This window comes from Oncorhynchus clarkii, chromosome 5 (assembly GCF_045791955.1).
Source record: "Oncorhynchus clarkii lewisi isolate Uvic-CL-2024 chromosome 5, UVic_Ocla_1.0, whole genome shotgun sequence".
NCBI classification, from domain to species: Eukaryota; Metazoa; Chordata; class Actinopteri; order Salmoniformes; family Salmonidae; genus Oncorhynchus; species Oncorhynchus clarkii.
This window is the reverse complement of record NC_092151.1, coordinates 43,976,989-43,995,192: the sequence shown is the minus strand read 5'-3', so window position 1 is coordinate 43,995,192 and position 18,204 is coordinate 43,976,989. Positions and strand designations below refer to the sequence as shown.

General features: G+C 42.6%; 1 protein-coding gene across 2 annotated transcripts in view; it reads left to right on the top strand.

Annotated features, from left to right (window-relative positions):
- The window catches only part of LOC139408889 (exosome RNA helicase MTR4-like), a 48,752-nt gene that overhangs the window by 30,015 nt on the left and 533 nt on the right, over positions 1-18,204 (top strand). For both annotated transcript variants that reach the window (XM_071153318.1, XM_071153319.1), the window contains 7 exons: positions 481-591; positions 1,015-1,203; positions 6,650-6,813; positions 9,082-9,187; positions 15,775-15,831; positions 16,607-16,769; positions 17,987-18,091. In XM_071153318.1, coding sequence (XP_071009419.1) covers positions 481-591; positions 1,015-1,203; positions 6,650-6,813; positions 9,082-9,187; positions 15,775-15,831; positions 16,607-16,769; positions 17,987-18,091 — 895 coding nt within the window. The remainder of the gene's footprint in view (positions 1-480; positions 592-1,014; positions 1,204-6,649; positions 6,814-9,081; positions 9,188-15,774; positions 15,832-16,606; positions 16,770-17,986; positions 18,092-18,204) is intronic.

The window sequence follows — 18,204 nt, the reverse complement described above, 5'->3', positions numbered from 1 at the left end:
AGCCTCTCTTTCTCTCCCCACTCTCTCCCTCATATCTTCCCCTTCACTGTCAAAGTACGGCAAAGTCCCTCTCTCCCCAAGCTCTTCCAGCTCCTCTGTAGCCTGTGCCGTCGACCTGGCAGTGTGTGGACTGGAGGGATCTGCAGACCAATATCCAGTGGCTTTTCTGGCATTAAAAAGTACAGACTAGGGGATCAAATTTGATTTAAATGGAGAGGTTGACTAGTTGAATCAGGTGTTCTGCAGTTTGTGCCAATATACAGATCCCGTAGACATAGCAGCAGACAGGATTGCGTCTTAGTTCTTTATATGCATTTAAAACCCCATTAGTTAGTGTTCAGGATCTCCTGCCTCAGTCAATGATGATAGCTTTGATGACAGCTACATTGTTTGATACTAAGTAAATGGATGCATATGTGTTTGTGTAGCAACTGTATGCATCAACTAATATACTTATGATTTTGTATTGCTTCTGATCAGGTGGTTCCTGTGATGCTCCACCTCCTGACCTCCATCAGTTCAGTTCGTCTCTACAGCCCCAAAGACCTGCGGCCTTATGACAACAGACAGAGCATGCTCAAATCCATACAGGTGAGAACCCTGTGGTATCAAACTACTTCTCGGTATTGTGATACTTGGCCTGGTATCACATCATTAGTAAAATGTTGGTATTGTGACAACCCAACTCTGAAAATAGGCACATTTTCCTTGCAGATTACACCAATATAAAAAAATCTGTGCAAAATGTTTTTCACTTTTTTTAAGCCCTCACCAGTTTGCATTCCTGGAGGACACAACACCATGAGAAACATTTATCATAAACATTTTTGGTGATTACATCATTCCTAATGTTATTTCATAGTTTTGAAGTCTATGTAGAAAATAGTAAAAAATAAAGAAAAAGGTGTAGGTGTCAACTTTTTGACTGGTACTGTAGATAGAATAAATCTATTTGTCAACGGTGATCAAAGGCTTTCTCATGGATCATTCTCTGGTCCTGTCTCCACCACACAGGAGGTGCAGAAGAGGTTCCCGGACGGCGTTCCCCTTCTGGACCCCATCGATGACATGGGCATTAAGGACCCGGGCCTGAAGAAGGTCATCCAGAAGGTGGAGGCATTCGAACACAGGATGTACTCCCACCCCATGCACTCTGACCCCAGCCTGGAGGCCGTCTACTCCCTCTGCGAGAGGAAAGCCCTGGTGAGGATGGGTGGGGTGGTGGTATTTGGGATGGTTGGTTGGTTCATGTCCTGTAGAGCCACACTGCCCACTGTATTGCTGGCGCCATATAATGTTCTGTCAGTAAGTAATGATTGATCGGCTTGTCAGTGGGGCTATGATGAGTATTATGTTTTGTGGATAGGTTGGGGTTCAAGAAACATTGACTTTGCCGAAAAATATTTTAATGATTTTGAACTTAGTTTTTTTTCTGTCGACGTTAATCAAAGGTTCTGTACTCAATCTTCCAAGCGCTCACACCCCAAGGTCACTTAAGTAGATCTAGCCTAAATCAGAACAATTGTTTTCAGTCTCTTCCTGTCCGCCTGAGCTGGAAACGGCCATTTACTGACATAAATAGACATAGGTTGTGGTGATGTACAATATCTGATGGAAATGAGATCGCTCTCATTCATTCATCTAATTTTGGCAGCACATTCAGCACCAACCGACTGTGCCTCTTTTAATTGGCTAGCTCTAAAATGCCAAGAAGGGAGATATTTATGAAATGAGGAATAAAGTTAATATTTGTGTTGCCAAGTACCTGTGAGAGGATGCGTGTTGAAGAAGCACTATGGGGAAATTGCTCCGCTATTTCCTGTTTGCAAAAATTAAGGATTTTCGTAATTTCAGTTTGTGACAAAACAACCAAGTATAGTGTATAGAATCATCTAAACCGCTGTGAAATATAATTTTCATAACCAGAAATATTGTATTTTCACATGTTTGAAGCTGATTAAAAGAGTAAGACACAAAAACATAACTTAAGAATGGGAATCATAGAAATGGCACACCATAGAACAGATCTACTGCTTCTTAGACTTGTTTCAATGAGAGTTTGCGAATTTGGTTGGGAAGCCCAAAAAGTTACATGTTCCAGCTTTAAAGGAAAAATGTATTCAAAACCACCCATTTCTGTAATTTACAGTGTTAAATAACACGTGACATTTTGTTGTTGTGAACAAATGTTTCCTTTTGTCAATGTTGGTAGCAACATGTGGAAATCTGTTGCAGCTCAAGGCGACTACAAAACTCATGTAATGCTGTCTATGGGCTTGCTGGGTAGCTACATACAATAATACAAGTACAGTTCAGCATGTGAAGTAGGTAGTTGGCTGTAAAATTGCCTAAACAAACTGCACTATCAATTTAGGAGTCTACAATCTCGCCATGTTCAATCTGCAGATTGATGTGCCTCGCAGAGTTGAAGTCTAATGTTCACAGCGGCAATTCAAAGGCTCCATGCAATGCACCCTGAACCGAAGAGTTAGACAAATAGGAGAAGTGTGTTGGGCTCTCATTCCAAAGACAACCTCCCGCGTTATGACATCGGCCAGTATTGAAATCTGACATGTAATGATAGACATTTTCACGATCCAAAAGGCGTATTCCTATAAACTTCCAGTGTAGTGAGAGCGACTTTATCAGTGCTACGTAATACCAGAAGGATTTCTGCCTGCTTGAACGGCAATTACTCAGATACACATGAAATGACCCTGGAATCGATCGAACATCGCTCAGAGATGCACACAAGCAATATAGCATTCAAAATGGGTGAATCTTTCCTTTTAAGTCCCGAGCTGTACTGTGGTGGGTTGGTTATTTATATTTTCCATTCCCTGCTCCAACAACTGGCCTAGGTCATGACCTCTGTTATCTCTGTGTGTGGGATGTATTACATGTCTGCGCATGGGAAGGGATAAAGCCCTGTAAACCAGATTACACACACACACAGACACACCATGTTTGATTAGGCATGACGTGAGATTTACACCTGCTCGAAAAAGATCTCCAATCCTCTGCCTGGCCTCTGTGATTGGACCACCGCACGACTGATCGGCCTGCTACAGAAGGAAAGACTCATACAGACGTGCACTTTCACTAGTAACACAAAGCTGGTTCCATTCTGGGTGGTTTTTCTGGGTTGACTTGGGCTTGAATAAAATTCATAGGCGTAACCTTACACTATGGATGTGCAATGGTTATTCGAATATCCGAACGGACGATTAGCATTGGAAACTTGTGAGTTCATTTTTACACCCCCCTCCAAAAAATGAAATGCCTGTTTTACACAGGCTTTTTCAAAATGTTATAAAAAATCCATTTGACTTTGTTACATACTACAAGGATATACCATGACATTTCAATTGAATTAAACAACATACATTTCAATGTAGGTTTTATGACATGTGCCCCAGAGAAAGACTGGTAGCTGACCGGTGGCCTTCACGTGTGTAGCTTGTTGTTTATGTGTATGGGTCCTGTCTGGCTCGGTTGGTAGAGCATATGGCGCTTGCAACACCATGGCTGTGGGTTCGACTCCCATGGGGGAACCAGTATATTGTGGGGGGGGGGGGGGGGTATGAAAATGTATGCATTAACTGCTGTAAGACTGTTTTCACACACGGGCCTCTTTATAAGAACTGATCTCTGTCCTCTTTAAAGTGAACTCTTGAGGTAAAAGTTCTCTTTGTAGACACACTGCCCTTGCCTTTGAATGAGGACTCAACTCTTTTGTCAGTTCACTTCACCTACTTTGTGGTCCGAGTCCTCTTTGCATTCACATTACTATGTTTAGGAGGAACCAATATATTTTTCCAACATTCACTCAGAATGCACTCTGCCATTCCATCAGAATGTGTTATTGGACAGCTAGATATGCCCACTTACAGTTGGAAGCTGATAGATTGCATTTAGTTAAAATATTATACATAATTGTCATCAGAAGATATTAATATTTAAAATGAATGGTAACTGAATAAATAACAGAATAACTGCAGATGAATTAATGCTGTACACCCAATGTAAGCTACTGCCCCTAGAATTGATTTTGTACCCTATGTTGTAATTCTCGCCAAATATGTTGTCTTCGCACACTATTCAAACCCCACAATTGAATGAACAACTTATGATTTTATTTATTTTACCTTTATTTAACCAGGTAGGCAAGTTGAGAACAAGTTCTCATTTACAATTGCGACCTGGCCAAGATAAAGCAAAGCAGTTCGACAGATACAACGACACAGAGTTACACATGGAGTAAAACAAACATACAGTCAATAATACAGTATAAACAAGTCTATATACAATGTGAGCAAATGAGGTGAGAAGGGAGGTAAAGGCAAAAAAGGCCATGGTGGCAAGGTAAATACAATATAGCAAGTAAAACACTGGAATGGTAGTTTTGCAATGGAAGAATGTGCAAAGTAGAAATAAAAATAATGGGGTGCAAAGGAGCAAAATAAATAAATTAATTAATTAAATACAGTTGGGAAAGAGGTAGTTGTTAGGGCTAAATTTATAGGTGGGCTATGTACAGGTGCAGTAATCTGTGAGCTGCTCTGACAGTTGGTGCTTAAAGCTAGTGAGGGAGATAAGTGTTTCCAGTTTCAGAGATTTTTGTAGTTCGTTCCAGTCATTGGCAGCAGAGAACTGGAAAGAGAGGCGGCCAAAGAAAGAATTGGTTTTGGGGGTGACTAGAGAGATATACCTGCTGGAGCGTGTGCTACAGGTGGGAGATGCTATGGTGACCAGCGAGCTGAGATAAGGGGGGACTTTACCTAGCAGGGTCTTGTAGATGACATGGAGCCAGTGGGTTTGGCGACGAGTATGAAGCGAGGGCCAGCCAACGAGAGCGTACAGGTCGCAATGGTGGGTAGTATATGGGGCTTTGGTGACAAAACGGATTGCACTGTGATAGACTGCATCCAATTTGTTGAGTAGGGTATTGGAGGCTATTTTGTAAATGACATCGCCAAAGTCGAGGATTGGTAGGATGGTCAGTTTTACAAGGGTATGTTTGGCAGCATGAGTGAAGGATGCTTTGTTGCGAAATAGGAAGCCAATTCTAGATTTAACTTTGGATTGGAGATGTTTGATATGGGTCTGGAAGGAGAGTTTACAGTCTAACCAGACACCTAAGTATTTGTAGTTGTCCACGTATTCTAAGTCAGAGCCGTCCAGAGTAGTGATGTTGGACAGGCGGGTAGGTGCAGGTAGCGATCGGTTGAAGAGCATGCATTTAGTTTTACTTGTATTTAAGAGCAATTGGAGGCCACGGAAGGAGAGTTGTATGGCATTGAAGCTTGCCTGGAGGGTTGTTAACAGTGTCCAAAGAAGGGCCGGAAGTATACAGAATGGTGTCGTCTGCGTAGAGGTGGATCAGAGACTCACCAGCAGCAAGAGCGACCTCATTGATGTATACAGAGAAGAGAGTCGTTCCAAGAATTGAACCCTGTGGCACCCCCATAGAGACTGCCAGAGGTCCGGACAACAGACCCTCCGATTTGACACACTGAACTCTATCAGAGAAGTAGTGATCACATATTGCAAACAAATAATCTGAACCCAAAACTTTCTTTCTGTGCATCCTTGACAATCGCTAATCAATATCCAAAGCTTTTTTCCCCATGTACCTGCTCATCTTCTCATTTATGGCACCAATGGCGTTATGGCAGTGGAAACAGTGTTGCAGTAGTCCAGTGTGCGGTGCGGGAATAAGGACAAGTGAACCTAGGGAGCTTTGTGTTCACATTGTCCTTAAAAAAGGGAACCGTACCACGGAATTCAAGCAGACCCCTCAAACTGAACTCGGACCACCTCTCGATTGGTCTCAGTTCGCTTCGGGGCACTTTTGAGGGGTCTGAGTTCCTTTTGGAGTGTTCACACTTCACAAAAATTGTCTGTAAGGGACGTAGTGTGAACACCCTGAATCTTTTTGAATAAAAGCATCTGCTAAATGACAAATTAAATGTTGGTTAATCAAAGCTGCAATGCTCCGGTTAAAAACGTACATTGAAAAAAACATGTAGGCCTATTTCGAATATCCAGATTTTTCAAACATCCGTACCTTACGCCCACTTTTACTTTACTAAGTGATACCACTCGGCGCCCACATCTCGTAACCTGTATACTCCACAACACGTGAAAAAAACCCATCTGTGCCGACTGAGGTTGCCTAATACTGGTGTCTAGTTGCCCCGTGTTGTCAGTCAGACTCTCCCTGCAGCATGATATAATGGTGAGCGTGTAACTGGATAATGGTTTTAAGCAGGGACTGTTGGGCACTGTGTGTGGCGGAGAGGAAAACAGCTGCCTGTAACGGACCGAGACAGTTAACCAACACTGCATCGGCTGTCAGTCTTGGCTATGGCTGAGCTCTGATTGGATTGAATGCCACAGTTTGCAGCTTCAGTCATGCACAACAAATCTTCATCTGGACTCTCGAAACATCACAATATGGCCTTATGATATGCATAATATTGTACATTTTAAATGGATTGTTCAGCCTAATGACAAATGTACATATTTGTTTCCTTGAAAGCGGTCTATTGTCTGGTTGTTAGCACTGAGATCAGTCATATTTTCTGGTTCCTTACTAGGGCGCAATGGGTTTTAAGTGTCATGTTATCCTGTGTCTGAATGTCAGATTGCGGGGGATATCAAAGGGGCCAAGCGGGAGCTGAAGAAGGCTCGAACCGTGCTGCAGATGGACGAGCTCAAGTGCAGGAAGCGTGTCCTGAGGCGTCTCGGGTTTGCCACTTCCTCGGATGTCATCGAAATGAAGGGCCGAGTGGCCTGTGAGATCAGCAGGTAAGGAAAAGAAAAGCCACCGGTAACACTTCACCCAAACAGGGCCTTATAAAATTGGTTTTATTTTTGTTGCCTCTTTCTCTTGTTTTTGCTCTCAATAGTTTTTTTTATTTAGAAAAATTCCACAACAATGCTTAAAACACACCAAGAGACTACTTTTCAGGTCTGGGAAAAAATATCAGAATTTTGTGGGTGTAGTTACACTTTAATTCAAGTGTGCACCAGGTAGGGGCCCATGGTTTCGTTAGCGATGTGATTGCAGAGTTTGCAAAGCAAATGGTCACTTGACTAATGCAAATAATCATATCATTCTGCCAGGTGCATAGGCTACTTTGTAGTTAACATTTAATTGAGGATGTTTTTGGGAAAGCCTTTCCATCTCTACCAGGTGGTTATAGTTAGCATAATTGCTAACAGTTACGCAGTGTAGACATGCGCACCGCACACACACACACTGGGGCATTCTTGTCGTGTGTCAAAGTTGCAGGAAACTAAATCACTGATGCATTTTAAGTGTCTTATAACTTAGAACATTAATTTGCCCAGTTCAATATATATTTTGAATATTGTTTAATTAAATTATGTCTGGATTCTGTGGTTTAGAAATTACAGCACTTCCTGTACATTTTAGGAGACCAAAAGTATTGGGACAAATTTATTTGTGTAAAGTAGTCAAAAGTGTAGAATTTGGTCCCATATTCCTAGCACACAATGACTACATCAAGCTTTTGACTCAACACATTTGTTGGATGCGTTTGCTCTTAGTTTTGGTTGTTTCGGATAATTTTGTGCCCAAAATAAATAAATAAAGTATTGTCACTTTGGAGTCACTTTTATTGTAAATAAGAATATAATATGTTTCTACTCAATAATACATTTAATGTGGACGCTACCATGATTCCGGATAATCCCGAATGAGTCGTGAATAATAATGAGTGAGAAAGTTAGATACAGAAATATCATATTGGGGCTCACTATTCCCAAATGTATTCTCAAACATTTTCTCTGAACCTTTTGCATTAAACTGACTTGCAGGATTGTTGCTGACACTCCGATGTTCAGATTAAGTGAATTAAATAGTCTTTTCTGCACACCACCTTGGCGTTCAAACGACTGTTTTTGCCATGTAATGTTATTTAAAACAAAAGCAGACAACCTAGTCGACTTGTTGGTGTGTGTTCTATGGGGATGTCCTTGTCCCATCACGCTCCAACGACTCCTGTAGCGGGCCGGGCGCATGTACGCTGACACGGTCTCCAGGTGTACAGTGTTTTCCCGGCTGGCTACTGGGTTAAGTGGGCATTGTGTCAAGAAGCAGTGCGGCTTGGCTGGGTCGTGTTTCTGAGGATGCACGGCTCTCGACCTTCACCTCTCCCGAGTCCGTACGGGAGTTGCAGCGATGGGACAAGACTGTAACTACCAATTTGATACCACAACATTTTGGGTGAATAAAGGGATATAAAAAAGGCCTAAATATTAGTAAAACGAAAATACATTTTTTAATTTGAAGATGGTCATTTTTCTGTGCTGGAACGAGATTGAGGGAGAGACTTGTTCTGGTCCACGTTCATTTTGCTGGCCATCTAATAATTTGGTCAGGTAAAAATGTATTTCAACTAACATTTCACAATCTGACATAATGGTTAGCAACGTTTTAGGCTTTAAATTAATGGTTTTCGGTCAATTTGTAAGCATTACTGAACGAAGAGCCGTTTGGGAGCCAAATTAACGTCTCCTTTAGGTGAATGAAGCCAAATGATTCGGCTCAAGGAAGAGACTCGGAATGCCCATTACTACGCAAGAGCTCCAAGGGGACAATGGCATCCTAAAAGCGTCTGACTAGTAACCAAAATGTTGCAAGTTTGAATCCCCGAGCTGACATGGTTCAAATGTCGTTCTGCCCCTGAACAAGGCAGTTCACCCACTGTTCCTAGGCCTTCATTAAAAATAAGAATTTGTTCTTAACTGACTTGCCTGACTTGCCTAGTTAAATATATAAAATTTTCCTAGGGAGGACTGGACTTGGCAGTTTAATACACATAAAAATTAAATGATGGTCATGACTTTCTTACATGAAATTTGACGTTAACTTGGCCCCAGACAATCCATCTGCGATCTGCTTAAGTTTCTCATGGGATTCTTTTGTGTTGTTGCTTTAACCCCTGGCTGCTGATGACTGAGATGGTGTTCAGCTGTTCTTAGAACAGTTATCTGTATCGACGTGCTATTAAAAAACACTGACTGGTCTGAGACCTGTTTTTGATCCAGTGCTGATGAGCTTCTACTGACTGAGATGGTGTTCAACGGCCTGTTCAACGATCTGTCTGCAGAACAGGTTACCGCTCTACTCAGCGTCTTCATCTTCCAGGAGAACGTAAGTCGCACACACACCTTTTTCCTGCGCAATCCGTTAAAACATACTTTTGGCCAGATAAGCAGCCATCTTTCCCCACACTCTACAACTTCAAATGCTGTCACGACATTTCTTACACCCTTTCACTAAAAGCACTTTGACCTATTACTTCAAGTCTGATAGTAGTCTAATGTCCCCCCATATCTTGAATGTTAAGTGTTTAAATTCATCAAGTCCTCAGTACATCCTCTTGATGCTTCCCTTCAAAACAAGGAATTCCTGTGTCAAATGTTTGAAAACTTTGCCTTGGCTTCCTTGATTATTGACCTCCGCAATAACAAAGTCCACTCTTTTTAAACTCCATCGTACAGGCAGGTGGTCACTCTGCTTAACAGTTAGTTCTCTGGCACGTTTCTCCCCTCTGAGTGTTCATTGTTCTCTGTAAGCAGGGCACCACAGCGCCACAGCCTCTTCACTGCTGGTCCCAGTATGGCAGCCCTCAGGAAGGGTGTGTCCCAGCTTAGTGGTGGGGTGTGAAATGCTGCTCTTTCTAGCTTTGTGTGTTTTGTGTGTATCATCGTGTAATGACAGTACAGGTGTATTCTTGAGCAAAGGTCTAGTGCCGTGTGCGCATCATCATGTCAGCACTACATTTAAGGGTCTAGCTCTGTGTTTGTGTATTGTCATGTCTACTGGCTTATACTGCAATTTTAGATTTAGGCTTCTATACGTGTCATCTCTACTGCCTGCAAGTCTTGCGCTCTCTCTCGCTCTATTGCGCTCTCTGTTGTCTGTTAGGAGATCAGCTCTGTGACATTCACATGCAGCTGTCGTCCAGTGTCCTGTCGCCCCGCATAAAGGCTTTAGTGTGCTGTATGATGATATTTACGCAGCTGCTCCCTCTTCTCTGTGTGGAGGGAGAGCTTCCACCTGCTGCTGCTGGAGAGGCTGATGAGGGCTGTGGCAGGCAGAGAAGATCTCATGACAGGCTAAAAACATCAGGGGTTAATGGGGCGTCACCCAGGGCACTGAGCCAGAGCTTCAATAGGCTTGGGAGTAGGGCACAGAGAGGGAGCTGGGGGGGGGGCTGAGGCACTGCCATGGGAGAGTGGGAAATGGGATCAAGATAGTCACACCAATTATTATTTCCCACGAACAAGTGGGAATCTTTATAAAGACAATTTGGGGACAATTGGGGTAACGGTCTTGTATCCCCCCTCATCTGCAGGAGGTAGACTTTCACTTCACCACTGACCTTTAAAGGTCCAATGCAGCAGTTTTCAATATCAAATCAATTTTGAGTAATTCATTACCTTACTGAGTTTTCAACCATTTTAATTGAAAACAAAAATAGCTTCTTAGCAAACAGCAATTTCTCAAGCAAGAATTTTGAGACTGTGAGTGGTCTGAGTGGGGAGGGGAAAACTGAAAATGATCTGTTATTGGAAGAGAGATTTCCTATTGGTCTATTAAAGGAAAATTTCACCCCAAAATGATGTTTTGGTATTTGTTTCATTAGTCCATTGTTGATGTAGTCCCAAAATGTTTTGCATGTCAGAAATCTAGTTTTCAAAAATCTACTTTTTGGGTGGAGTTTCCCTTTGAACTAATTGAACTTTCGTATTAGTCGTAACTAATTTACCACAGCCCTTACACTAAAAGGACATGATCATAATTTTCACAGTATTATTCCAACCTCATGGTGTGCATATATACAGTACCAGTCAAAAGTTGACACACTTACGCATTCAAAGGTTTTTCTTCATTTTTCTTATTTTCTACATTGTAGAATAACACATGGAATCATGTAGTAACCAAAAAAGTGTTAAACAAATCAGGGTATATTTTTTATATATGATGTTCTTCAAAGTCGAATCAAATTGTATTAGTCACATGTGCCGAATACAACGGGTGTAGACCTTACAGTGAAATGCTTACTTACGAGCCCCTAACCAACAATGCAGTTAAAAAAAAATACAGATAAGAATAATAGATAAAAGTAACAAGTAATTAAAAAGCACCAGTGAGAGAACAATAGCAAGACTATATACAGGGGGGGGTACCGATAGAGTCAATGTGTGGGGGCACAGGTTATTTGAGGTGGTATGTACATGTAGGTAGAGTTATTAAAGTGACTATGCATAGATGACAGCAGAGAGTGGCAGTGGTGTAATGGGGGAACTGCAAATAGTCTGGGTAGCCATTTGACTAGACATTCAGGAGTCTTATGGCTTGGAGGTAGAAGCTGTTTCAAAGCCTCTGGGACCTAGACTTGGCGCTCCGTCAGGAAGTCCAGGATCCAGTTGCAGAGGGAGGCGTTTAGTCCCAGGGTCCTTGGCTTATCGATGAGCTTTGAGGGTACTAGGGTGTTGAACGCTGAGCTGTAGTAAATTAATATTCTTACATAGGTGTTCCTTTTGTCCAGGTGGGAAAGGGTGGTGTGGACTGCAATGGAGATTGCGTGATCTGTTGGGGCAGTATGCAAATTGGAGTGGGTCTAGGGTTTCTGGTATGATGGTGTTGTGAGGCATGACCAGCCTTTCAAAGTGCTTCATGGCTACAGACGTGAGTGCTACTGGTCGGTAGTGGTTTTGGCAGGTTACCTTAGTGTTCTTGGGCACAGGGATTATGGTGGTCTGCTTAAAACATGTTGGTATTACAGACTCGGAGAGGTTGAAAATGTCAGTGAAGACACTGGCCAGTTAGTCAGCGCATGCTCGCAGTACACGTCCTGGTAATCCGTCTGGCCCTGCGGTCTTGTGAATGTTGACCTGTTTAAAGGTATAACTCGCATCGGCTGCGGAGAGCGTGATCACGATCTTCTGGAACAGCTGGTGCTCTCATGCATGTTTGTTACTTGCATTGACGCGAGCATAGAAGTAGTTTAGCTCGTCTGGCAGGCTCGTGTCACTGGGCAGCTCTCGGCTGTGCTTCCCCTTGTAGTTTGCAAGCCCTGCCACATATTCCAGTCTGTGCTAGCAAAACAGTCCTGTAGCTTAGCATCTGCTTCATCCGACCACTTTATTGATCTAGTCACGGGTGCTTCCTGCATTAATCTTTGCTTGTCAGCAGGAATCTGGATGATAGAATTATGGTCAGATTTGCCAAATGGGGGGCGAGGGAGAGCTTTGTATGCATCTGTGTGTGTGGAGTATTGATGGTCCAGAGTTATTTTCCCTCTGGTTGCACATTTAACATGCTGATAGAAATTTGCTAAAACTGATTCAAGTTTCCCTGCATTAAAGTCCCCGGCTACTAGGAGCGCCGCCTCTGGGTGAACGTTTTATTGTTTGCTTATGGTGTAATACAGCTCATTCAATTCTGTCTTGGTGCCAGCCTCTGACTGTGTTGGTATGTAAACAGCTACAAAGAATACAGATAAACTCTCTCGGTAGGTAGTGTTGTCTACAGCTTATCGTGAGATACTTTATCTTAGGCGAGCTATAGCTTGAGACTTCCTTAGATATCGTGCACCAGCTGTTGCAAAGAAGCCACCCTTTGCCTTGATGACAGCTTTGCAAACCCTTGGCATTCTCTCAACCAGCTTTATGAGGAATGCTTTTCCAACTATCTTGAAGGAGTTCCCACATCTGCTGAGCACTTGTCTGCTTTTCCTTCACCTTGCAGTCCAACAACTTGGGTTGAAGTCGGGTGATTGTGGAGGCCAGGTCATCTGATGCAGCACTCATCACTCGCTTTCTTGGTTAAATAGCCCTTACACAGTCTGGAGGTGTGTTTTGGGTCATTGTCCTGTTGAAAAACAAATGATAGTCCCACTAAGAGCAAACCAGGTGGGATGGTGTATTGCTGCAAAATGCTGTTGTAGCCATCCTGGTTAAGTGTGCCTTGAATTCTAAATAAATCCCTGACAAGTGTCACCAGCAAAGCACCATCACACCACCACCTTCATGCTTCACGGTGGGAACCACACATGCGGAGATCATCCGTTCACCTACTCTGCGTCTCACAAAGACATGGCGGTTGGAACCAGAATTCTCAAATTTCGACTTCCACTGCTCTAATGGCCCAAGCAAGTCTCTTCTTATTGGTGTCCTTTAGTAGTGGTTTCTTTGCTGCAATTCGACCATGAAGGCCTGATTTACTCAGTCTCCTCTGAATAGTTGATGTCTGTTTACTTGAACTCTGAATAATTTATTTGGGCTTCAATTTCTGAAGTGCAGTTAACTCTAAGGAACACATACTCTGCAGAAGAGTTAACCCTGTGGCGGTCATCATGAGAACCAGTTTCATAGCGCTGAATGGTTTTTGCGACTGCACTTGAAAGGACTTTCAAAGTTCTTTGAAATTTTCCAGATTGATTGACCTTCATGTCTTGAAGTAATGATGGACTGTCATTTCTCTTTGCTTATTGCCATATGGACTAGGTCTTCTTCAAAATAGGGCTATCTTCTGTATTCCATCCCTACCTTGTCACAACACAACTGGTTGGCTCAAACGCATGAGAATGCCAAGAGTGTGCAAAGCTGGCATTAAGGCAAAAGGTGTCTACTTTGAAAAATGACAAATATATTTTTTGATTTAACACTTTGTTTTGGTCACAAAATGATTCCATATGCATTATTTTGTAGTTTGGAGGTCTTCACTATTCTACAATGTAGAAAATAAATAAAAACCCTTGCATGAGTAGGTGTCCAAATATTTGACTGGTACTGTGTTTTTTTTTGTAAACTCAGCAAAAAAAGAAACGTCCTCTCACTGTCAACTGCGTTTATTTTCAGCAAACTTAACATGTGTAAATATTATGAACATGACAAGATTCAACAACTGCGACATAAAACTGAACAAGTTCCACAGACATGTGACTAACGTGTCCCTGAACAAAGGGGGGGGGGGGGGGGGTCAAAATCAAAAGTAACAGTCGGTATCTGGTGTGGCCACCAGCTGCATTAAGTACTGCAGTGCATCTCCTGAGGGGATGTATGTATGTATGTAATCATGGTTTTGACTTCACTTTGCCTTAAGTCAATTTAATAATATTTAACCTATTAGCAAGGATAACAATGGTGGACAGCAATCCGTGACCTTTACCAGTCAGACTTTTAGCCAGCTAGAGTGGAGGTGGCGGGAGAAAAGGCTAAGGTCATCAGTGCGGTCATCTGTGACCTTTTGAGAAGAAACATTTACGTTGTCTTCAGAAAGTATTCATATCCCTTGACTTATTCCACATTTTGTTAGTCTGGATTGAAAATGTATAAAATAAAAATATAAATCTTGCCCATCTACACACAATATCCCATAACGATAAAGTGAAAACATGTTTTTAAAAATGTTTACAAATTTATTGAGAATGAAATACAGAAATATCTAATTTACATAAGTATTCACACCCCTGGGTCAATACTTTGTAGAAGCACTTTTGCCGGTTATTACCCATTTGAGTCGTCTAGGGTGTCTCTGTATCAGCTTTTCTCCCGTTCTTCCTTGCAGATTTTCTCAAGCTCTGTTAATTTAGATGGGGAGCAGCAGTGAACAGCAATCTTCAAGTCTTTCCTTTTTCTCAGGAAGACTTCTGTCTGGCTACTCTCCCATAAAACGCTGTGGAGACTGTTGTCCTTGTGACAGGTTCTCCCATCTCAGCCAAGGATGTAGTTCTGTCAGAGTGGTCATTGGGTTCTTGGTCACCTCCCTGACCAAGGTCCTTCTTGCCCGGTTGATCAGTTTGGTTGGACGGCCAGCTCTAGCCACAGTCTGGGTAGATCAATAGATCTATATTTTTCCCCCAATAGTGGCGACCACTGTGCACTTGGAAGCTTTCAACACTCTATAAATTGTTTTAAAACCTTCCTCAGATATGCCTCATCAATTCTATCTCGGAGATCTACAGACAGTTCATTGTACTTCATGGTATAGTTTCTGCTCTGACATGCACTGTCAACTGTGGGACCTTAAAGACAGTTTTATTTTTAAATTGTGTCCAATCAATTGAATTGGCCACAGGTGGACTCCAATCAAGTTGTAGTGGCATCTCAAAGATGATCAAAGGAAATTGGATGCAGCTGAGCTCAATTTGTAGTGTCATTGCAAAGGGGTATGAATACTTATGTACATGAGGTTTATTTCATTTACAATAAATGTGTTAATATTACTAAAAAACATGTTTTCACTTTGTTATCATGGGGTACTGTGTGTAGATGGGTGAGGGGAAAAAAATATATGTTATACATTTTGAATTCGGGCTGTGACCCAACAAAATGTGGAGTAAGTCGAGAGGTATGGATACATTCTGAAGGCACAGTCGCCTACACAGTAGAAATGATGAGGTAAAGAAACATAAGACTGCTCGCTCCCATTACTGAGCTAGCTCACTGCATGTTTCTCCTTAAATCAATAACCTACTGGCAGCAGTAATGTTTCATTGACACTTTCCTTATTAGGAGTACTGAAGGCAGAGACTGATCAATAATCCGGCTACCGAGTGCCTCTTACCACAGTATCGGCCAACATTTTCAATTTTTCAAAGGATTCATCATGTTGAATTGGCAAAAACACACTTGCTCTTTGACACCCAGCAGGTGGTCGCGATGTGTCCAAAGCTTTAGACTGATGTCATTGTGTTGTTGTTTTTTTTGTTCTCTTCCTTCCCTCAGGTTAACGAGATGCCCAAGCTGACAGAGCAGCTGGCTGGACCTCTGAGACAGATGCAGGTAAACATTATTCACTCCGCAGCAGAATCTGCACTGTCCTGGTGGTTAGCATAGGTTACAAAGCAGGATCAATATGTGTAGCCCAGGTCAAAAGTAGTGCACTGCATACAGTAGAGAATTACGGTGCCATTTGGGATATGGCCAATGGGTTTAGCGGCAGGCTTTTCTAAATATGGAATTGAAATGGGGATGGTAACAAACTCAACACTTTAATTCTGCTTTCTGATGCACCCCTCAGGCCTGGTTTAGTCTGCTTTTCAGCTGTGTGGTTTCTAACACTTAGCTCATGCTGTTTGTGAACCAAGGCATACACCGGCATGTTTAACTACACTGCAATGTATGTTTGACTTGGAATCCAACCAGTCGGTCTACCTATTCTATTGACTTACTGCTGTTTCTGTCTGCTGAAACCTGTCAGCCTAGATGTTTGGTGAAAGATTAGATTGGGTCTCCCTGCCTGTCTTCATGCGAGTGGATGTTTGCTGAAATTGTATAATCAAAGTGCAAGATATGCCACGTACTTTTCATTCGTACTTTTTGTTTGTTTTCCCTTAATGTTTTTTACATTTAAAAAAAAATGTTAGCCTATACCCTATCTAGCTATGTATTTTGGGACCTGGGCGTGTCCCAAATGTAGTGATCTACTTTTGACCAGTATCCATAGGGCTCTGGTCAAAATGAGTGCACTATGAAAGTAATAGGGTGCCATTTTGCACGCAGTCTATGACTGTCATATGGATGTAATAAAACCTGGAACTGGATATCTGGTTGTCAGGAGTGTGCCAAGCGTGTTGCCAAGGTGTCTGCAGAGGCTAAGCTGGAGGTGGATGAGGACACCTACCTGGACAAGTTCAAGCCTCACCTGATGGACGTGGTTTACACCTGGGCTAACGGCTCCACCTTCGCACAGATCTGCAAGATGACCGACGTCTTTGAAGGTAACTCACCTGGCTAACCTCCCGACGCTCTAATATCTGTCCGGTGCCTATGAAATGGACGGCGCGCTCCAAATGTAGGTTTTCTGTTTCCGTGTGGGGTAGCCCCGTACATTGGAGTCATTTAGCAGGCATACTTATCCAGAGCCACTTGCAATCAGTGCAAGGTAACTCACCTAACACAAGTTCAGTGCCAATCTAACGGACAGCCTTCCAAGTGTTGTTTTTCTGATGGCCAATGTCTCTATCTAGCAGTTGATAACTTTTTATTTGTTTTGCAAACTGGCATGTTGTAGTACATGGAAGGAGAGAGCCAGAAGACCGGGTGATGAACTCTCATGTTGAAATATATGGTTTCCTCTGCATTCTGAATTGGCTGTAGGCCTAGTCCTTTATGGCTGGAAAGGTTTCTGTCTTTCTGAGGTACACTTCAGGGAATAACAGCTTTTTACCTCGTGTATGAGCTGCAATAGGCAATGCATAGCTTCAAAATATGTTTACTACTATCATGGACTGTCAGTCCTTGCATCTCGACGGGTGTCAATGAATTTCAGAGGGGTTACATTCCCCCTACCCCATCCCCCAGCTGTATACCAAAACAAGTGACAAAGTTGCTGTTTTGCTGAAAAACAAATCCCAGGTTGTAGCTTTTAAGGCACCATGAGTGTAGAGGATTTAAAAAGATGAGAAATAGTTGAAACAGATCACCCCCCCCTCTCTCTTCAAAGTAACTCTAGAGATAAGACTGGTATTTGGCTCTGTATTTCACCCTGACATGAGCAGGAAAATATGCAACTCCCCTCTTAATTGCGACGCACAAGATCATAGTTCAGTTATCAGATCCTTCTGAGATTTTGGCTCTAGATTCCATGTGAAGCTGTAAACTGTGGTTGCATTTTTACAAGGAGGGTTGGGGTTCTGGTCACGTTGTCGGGTAGTTCAGATGGAACGGTCTTCGGCCGAATCGTAACTTAAGACTCCCCCATTGACATTCTCCCCTGAATTTCCCTAGTTATATATATACACACACCCTTTATTTGAATGACTTCAGGCAAACCGACCCATGTCTCACTGATCTGTGCAGAGTTGAGTTTTCATACGGATCCCGGTCTCTCTGCTCCGGCTGACCTTCTCTCGTCTTTGTCCGTAGGGAGTATCTTCTGCTTGCTAACCCTGTGTCTGTCATCTTCTGCTCGCCAACCCTGTGTCTGTCCCTGTAGGGAGTATCATCCGCTGCATGCGTCGCCTGGAGGAGCTGCTCCGTCAGATGTGTCAAGCAGCCAAGGCCATCGGTAACACCGAGCTGGAGAACAAGTTTGCGGAGGGTAAGATCGGCTCTACATCTAGTGGTTGCAGCCTTCCAGAATGCTTGTGTGTGGTCTACAGTTTAAACCAATAGTAGAAGAACAAGTCTGAGAGGGTAATCTGATCTCTTCTG